The sequence below is a fragment of the Nicotiana tabacum genome, chromosome 16 (genome assembly GCF_000715075.1).
Source record: "Nicotiana tabacum cultivar K326 chromosome 16, ASM71507v2, whole genome shotgun sequence".
Lineage (NCBI taxonomy): Eukaryota > Viridiplantae > Streptophyta > Magnoliopsida > Solanales > Solanaceae > Nicotiana > Nicotiana tabacum.
Window position 1 is genome coordinate 13,515,919 of NC_134095.1, and position 7,156 is coordinate 13,523,074.

A 7,156-nucleotide genomic window follows, 5' to 3' on the forward strand; every position below is an offset into this window, starting at 1 on the left:
TGAGTTCAATCCACCACATTCAATTCATATACTCACATATATCAAGGAAATCACTCACTCTCACAAAAGAGGTCACATGCATGCAATTGGTACCATAAGCTTGCCCTTAATGTAAATCTCTACTAATGTAGGCTAGCTCGATCCAAAATCAATTAGGACTTTTTCATGGTTGTAATGTGGGCTAAGGGACGGGTAGGATGTATTTAGGAATAGTGACTCAACCCCTAAGCACTTTAACACATCACATGAGCAATTTTTAGCGCAAATTCTTCAACCCACTTCTCATTCACACACAATATCATCCCACAAATACTCCCTTCTTCTTTAAGCACTCTATTAATTCATTCCCACTAGCTGGAACAAGACACAATGTAATCATCTCCCTTTTTTTTTAGTTTATTCTTCTTGTCACTCAATTTCTGCTAGTGCTGTATTCGTTTACAACATAAGTGCACCTTTCATCCTTTTATTGGTTCCACTCAAAAGCCACCCCATACTTATTTCCTTCTTACTTCTTTTAGCTCTCCTCTCATAATTGAAGTGCTTTAATAGGTAAACGGATCAAAACAATGTCAATTAAGAACAAAAGGGTATAGGCTTGTAATGCGGGTGCCAACCAAAAGTCTAAAGGCTCAAAAAGGTTAACTAGGGACAAATTTTATTTGTGATAAGCAATTAAGCTCAAAAAGGTCAAAGAAAGCCTAACATCATTTTTCAAACCGAGCATCACCTAAAATTTCGCTTCAACTCACATACCGGGCAAGTTCTAGACACAAGTACAATACATGGACTACACAAAACTCACCACATATGGCATAAGACTCATTCCAGATCAGCTCATCAAGACACTCCATTACGAGCATTCAATTCAGTAACAAACATACAAATTAAGGCACTTTCTGTGAGATTCAGCAATTAGGACTAAGCGTTACACTCTAGGGTCTATTGTGTTCAGGTGTGTCAACGCTATGGGTTCTCTTTCAATTTTATAGCTCGTAGACCATTACCCTAATCTACAAATCAAAAAGAAAACAAAAATAAAAACTACTTATGCCCGGTTCAAGCTAAACCCTTGGAAAAGAACCGCGGCTTAAAGAAAAACCAAGGGGGAATTGCTACACTACCTAAGAAAAAAATGAAAAAATCTTTTTGTTGTTTTCTCTAGACTCACTTCCCTCAAGAAAATCGTCTAAATGATCCATCATCAGGAAGAGCCTACAATTTTTTCAGTTTTTTTTCTCGACCTAGTCACTCAAGAACCCCGTCGAAAGGGATCCGTCGTCGGGCCGAGCCATTTATCTAAATTAACAAAAAAAACTACTCCTGCTTAACAAAAACTATCAAGTCTACATGAAACAAACAAAACAACCCGGCAATTTGTACAACTACATACAACATACAATGAAGGAATCCCCCACCCCACACTTAAAAAAGAAGACATGTCCCCATGGCTTAAAATTTACAAGAGCAGTGAGGTAAAGAGACTTCCCTGAAGCTTCACTCTTGATCGGAAATGGTTTCGGGGTTCACGTTGCACGCACGCCCCAAAGCTCGCAACCAACCCATTACATTAGCCTCCCCTGGCTCGTCAATGAAGGCCTACAAACTCTGCTCCATCAACTCATTGTACATGTGGGGGCATCGTTCCTTGACCTTTTTGATGTCAATGCCCCTCTCCGGAATTGGCTTCTTGGCAGCCTTCTCTGTAAAACGGGTCTGAGCCTCAGGGGAGACAAATTTGTTGCTATCATAGGGACGTGCAGGAGCTGCCCTTTGGCGGCTTAGGATGGACCTGTGGCTTGGCGCTTTTTCGATGGTGCCATAATACCTGCAAAATGTGAACACATTAGCTCAGCCCAACAAAATTAGTGTGACTTAATGTGGTTACTCACTTCACGCGCAAAATTGGTCACAAATACATAATCATGCTCATTGAGGCCTTTCCACAAACACCTTGTGGGCATTAGGCTCTCACAACTTTTTTCTAAGTGTCTTGCAACAAGGCCCCCCCACAAAATCTTATCCAGAACCCAACTCAAGTGCTACCCACCCCACACTTACAACAAACTAACCCCAAAACATATTTCACCAAGTTTGAACACCAAATCACAAAACACATCTACACTAATGGTATAAGATACAACATAAAAAAATCTGAAAGTAGAAAGAGAAAAATAAAGAAAACTACAACTCGGGCTCATACCTTGTTGAAAATCGTGAGAGAGGGGGATGGGGGCAGGGGTGCTGGAATTTGGTGTTTTTGAAGGAGTTGGGAGAGTTTGGAAGAGGGGATTTGGGTTTTGTTTAATAGAATGGGGGGTAATTGTGTCTAAAACAAATAACCAATTAAACCACAAAAATAAAAAAAAATAAAAAGAAAAACTAAAACTAAAAAGAAAAACAAAACGCCTGAAAAGTTCCAGGCAGAATGGTCCGCCCAGGCGCGCAAACTTGTGCGCGAAGTTTTGGACCTCGCGCGGTGCTGTTGAGTTCCAGGCAGAATGGTTCGCACAGGCGCGCGAACTTGTGCGCGAAGTTTTGGAGCTCGCGCGTTTCTTCGCGTGGTGCTGTTGAGTTCCAAGCAGAATAGTTCGCTCAGGCGCGCGAACTTGTGCGCGAAGTGGGCGCAAAGTCACGCTCCTGGGCGTTTATTTTTGCATTTATTTTCACCTGGTTTGCTTGTAGTTGATGGTCCTTTCACCCGCCCTTCGTTTCCTGCATTTGTTAGTAAGTTAAAGCTCAAACTAAAACACTACTACTATCGTTGGGTTGCCTCCCAACCAGCGTCTTATTTAACGTCGTGGCACGACGGTTACAACATTTCAATGGGTTGCCTCCCATCCAGCACCTGATTTAACGTCGCGGCACGACTCAACATGTTCTCAAGCATCCTTCAAGTCCACTGAGGTCTTGTGACGTGAAAAGTCACCACCCCAGTAATGTTTTATCCGTTGACCGTTCACCAAGAAAGTGCCAGTTGAACTCATATCTCTCAACTTCACGGCTCCATGAGGCTTTACGCTTACCACAACAAAAGGGCCCGACCAACGAGATTTAAGCTTTCCGGGGAAAAGCTTCAACCTCGAATTGAACAGCAGAACTTCTTGCCCTGGCTCGAACTCTCGATGTTGAATGTGCTTGTCATGCCACCTCTTAGTCTTCTCTTTATACAATTTGGCATTCTCATATGCATGTAATCAAAACTCCTCGAGCTCATCGAGTAGCAGCAACCTCTTCTCTCCAGCTAAGTCCCTATCCATATTCAGCTTCTTTATTGCCCAATAGGCCTTGTGCTCAAGTTCGACCGGCAAGTGACATGCCTTCCCATACACCAATCTATAAGGAGAAGCACCTATGGGAGTTTTGTATGCTGTTCGATACGCCCACAATGCGTCGTCTAACTTTTCGGCCCAATCTTTTCTATTTGCACTCACTGTTTTCTCAATAATTTGCTTTAACTCTCTGTTTGAAACCTCCACTTGACCACTCATCTGTGGGTGATAGGCAGTGGAGACCTTATGCTTGACCCCGTACTTTGCAAGGACATTGTTTAACAGTTTGTTGCAGAAATGCGTACCTCCATCGCTGATCAACACTCTGGGAGTTCCAAAGCGTGTGAAGATATGCTTCTTGACAAAGTTTACCACCACCTTCGCATCATTAGAGGGAAGAGCAATGGCCTCCACCCACTTAGACACATAATCAACTGCCACCAAGATGTATCTATGGCCGTTCAAGTATGGAAAAGGTCACATGAAGTCAATTCCCCAAACATCAAAAAGATCCACTACCAGGATATTTTGCAGCGACATCTCGTGCTTCTTAGTGATCATCCCGGTTCTTTGGCACCTGTCACACATTTTAACAAAGGTGTGTGCATCCCTAAACAATTTTGGCCAATAGAAACCTGATTGTAGCACTTTTTGGGCGGTCCTGTCTCTACCGTGATGACCTCCGTATGACGAGGCGTGACAACTATGAAGTATGGCACTCATCCCCTCCTCAGGTACACATCTCCGCATCAACTGATCTGCACATAGCCTGTATAAGAATGGCTCATCCCACATGTAGAGCCTCACATCATGCAAGAACCTTCATCTATTGTCTGGTGTCAATTCTGGTGGTGTCACCCCACTTGCAATAAAGTTCACATAATCTGCATACCACGGGTCTGTGCTTGAGGTGATTGCCAATAACTGCTCATCAGGGAATGTTTCTTTGATTGCACCCCCTTCAACCACATGGTTCCGATTTTCTAACCTGGACAAGTGATCAGCCGCTTGGTTCTCTGTTCCTTTGCGATCTCGGATCTCTAAATCAAACTCCTGCAAGAGCAGGACCCACCGAATCAGTCTCGGCTTGGCATCCTTCTTCTCAAATAGGTATCTGATAGCGGAATGATCTGTGTAGACGATGACTTTGGTCCCCACAAGATATGACCTGAACTTGTCAAATGCCCACACCACTGCAAGCAACTCTTTTTCCGTGACGGTATAGTTCATCTGAGCTAGATTCAGAGTTTTGCTCGCATAGTAGATGGAGTGGAATATCTTATTTCTCATTTTCCCAAGACAACACCAATAGCCAAGTCGCTCGCATCGCACATCAACTCAAATGGTTGCTCCCAATCCAGAGCAATTATGATTGGTGCAGTAACCAACCTTCCTTTCAGCTCCTCGAATGCCTTCAGACAGGCATCATCAAATTTGAAGGCGACATCTTTCTCAAGCAACCTGCACAAGGGAGAGGAAATTTTCGAGAAATCTTTAATGAAATGACGATAAAAACCTGCATGGCCCAAGAAACTGCGAATGCCTTTGACAGATATCGGTGGAGGTAATTTTTCAGTCGCTTCCACCTTTGCCTTGTCCACCTGCAAACCATCTTTGGAAACCTTGTGCCCCAGGACTATACCTTCACGTACCATGAAATGGCACTTTTCCCAGTTTAGCACCAAGTTAGTTTCTTCACACCTAGCAAGTACTTTATCAAGGTTCATCAAGCAGTTATCAAAAGAACATCCAAACACAGAAAAATCATACATGAACACTTCCAAAAACCTCTCAACCATGTCAGTAAAAATGACCATCATACACCTTTGAAAAGTCGCAGGTGCATTACACAGACCAAAGGGCATTCGCTTGAACGCATACGTGCCATAAGGACACGTAAAAGTGGTCTTCTCTTGGTCCTCTAGGGCTATAACAATCTGATTATACCCCGAGTAACCATCTAAGAAGCAGTATTACTCTTGGCAAGCTAATCTATCAAGCATTTGGTCAATAAAGGGGAGGGGAAAGTGGTCCTTCCGGGTGGCATTGGTCAATTTTCTATAATCAATGCAAATTCTCCACCTGGTGACAGTTCGTGTAGGTATTAAATCATTATTCTCATTAACTACTACAGTCCCCCTTTCTTCGGTACACATTGGACGGGGCTTACCCATTTGTTGTCTGAGATAGGAAATACAATACCTGCATCGAGCCACTTAATAACTTCTTTTCTTACCACCTCTTTCATGATTGGATTGAGTCGGCGTTGTTGCTCTACACTGGGCTTGTGTCCGTCCTCCATGAGGATTTTGTGCATGCAGAAGGCTGGACTAATGCCCTTAATGTCAGACATAGTCCACCCAAGTGCTCGCTTGTGCTCACGTCGCACTCTCAACAGCTTTTCTTCCTGTAATTTAGACAAGTCAGACGAGACAATAACAGGTAAAGTGTTAGAGTCACCCAAATAAGCATATTGTAGGTGAGGTGGAAGGGGTTTAAGTTCCAATTTTGGGGCTTCCTCAATTGACGTCTTTGAAGGAGGCCCTTCTGGTCTATTCAAAGGCTCGAAGGGGTGCGTCCCTTGCAGGTACGCACAAGATGTATCAAGGATGTGTATCATCTCCTCAACCTCCTCATCAACCCCCAGGCTATCAAGCAACATAAGTGCTTTCTCTAGAGAATCATCTAGATATATACTCGGATAATGAATCTGCTCATCGGCCTCAATAACAGATATCAATGAGAGCTCCTCATAGTGGCAGGGAAGTTGGATTGCTTTGTAGACATTAAAAAGTGCTTCCTCATCATCTACCCTCAAAATCATCTTTCCCTCTCTCACTTTGATAATTGCATCACCAGTAGCTAAGAGAGGTCACCCCAATATGATTGGAACCAGTTCGTCAGCCTCATAATCGAGGATAATGAAATCAGCAGGGAAGATGAATTTCCCAATCTGCAGCAACACATCTTCAATCACCCCTTCAGGGTGTGCTATCGATCTGTCAGCCAGTTGTAACATCACAGTAGTGGGCCTTGGAGCTCCCAGGCACAGTTGCTTGAACAAGGATATGGGCATTAGATTTATGCTCGCCCCCAAATCGCAAAGAGCACGACCCACATCAATATTGCCAATGCGCATAGGAATCGTGAAGCTGCCAGGATCCTTAAGCTTTTGAGGGAGCTTATTTTGGACCCTTGAAGTGCACTCCTTAGTAAGTGCCACTGTCTCAAATTTAGTTAATCTTCTCGTGTGAGCCACTATTTCTTTTATGTATTTAGCATACTTTGGAATTTCACGAAGCACATCAACAAGTGGGATATTCAATTGAACCTGGCTCAACATAGAGAGGAATTTTGTGAACATGCGATCATCATTCTTTTTCTGCAATCTCTGGGGAAAAGGTGGTGGTGGTCTTGGGGCCTCCACTGGCTCTGACATTTCATCAGCATTCTTTGGCTCTTGAGTCACTTTAGGGATCAACTGTCCCTCAGGTATAGGCTTGTCTTTCTTTTTCTTTGGCACTTCCTCTAGCTCCCTCCCGTTTCTAAGTGTAACTGCATTCACTTGAGGGTTCTTTTATGTATCACTGGGGAGGGCGCCTGCAGGTCTAGTGTTTTGATTTGTTGCTAACTGCCCCATTTGCCTTTCAAGATTTCTGAAGTCGATCCTGAGTTGCTGATTGTCAATCAACAATTTCTTTAGCAGATCATTGGTACTTTCTTCCATTTGTTGGGGTGGTCTCTGAGGCTGATTGAAATTCCCTTGGGGTCTATGCTGATTCTGATTCTGCTGATTTCCACCCCTTGAGAAGTTGGGATGATTCCTCCAATTTGGATTGTAAGAATTTCCGTATTATGCATGCTGATTCGGTGGACCTCTGTTC

The 7,156-nt window shown here is 43.5% G+C and overlaps 1 protein-coding gene across 1 annotated transcript; it reads right to left on the reverse strand.

The window, feature by feature from the left end:
* Positions 1-1,599: 1,599 nt before the first annotated feature.
* On the reverse strand, positions 1,600-6,711 carry LOC142170156 (uncharacterized). The gene is made up of 6 exons (XM_075231988.1): positions 6,557-6,711; positions 4,662-4,733; positions 4,165-4,386; positions 3,792-3,849; positions 3,232-3,689; positions 1,600-1,828 (listed from the first exon to the last, which is right to left on the reverse strand). The coding sequence occupies exons 1-6, from the start codon at positions 6,709-6,711 to the stop codon at positions 1,600-1,602; spliced, it is 1,194 nt and encodes a 397-aa protein (XP_075088089.1).
* Positions 6,712-7,156: the final 445 nt, after the last annotated feature.

Excerpts from the sequence above, each read along its gene's own strand:
- LOC142170156 (XM_075231988.1), bottom strand. The coding sequence starts at position 6,711 with ATGTCAGAGCCAGTGGAGGCCCCAAGACCACCACCACCTTTTCCCCAG. Across the intron at positions 4,387-4,661 it reads TTCGAGGAGCTGAAAGGAAG|ATACCTATTTGAGAAGAAGG; the intron begins GTTGGTTACTGC and ends TTCCGCTATCAG. Across the intron at positions 3,690-3,791 it reads TGTCGCTGCAAAATATCCTG|TGGGTGGAGGCCATTGCTCT; the intron begins GTAGTGGATCTT and ends TATGTGTCTAAG.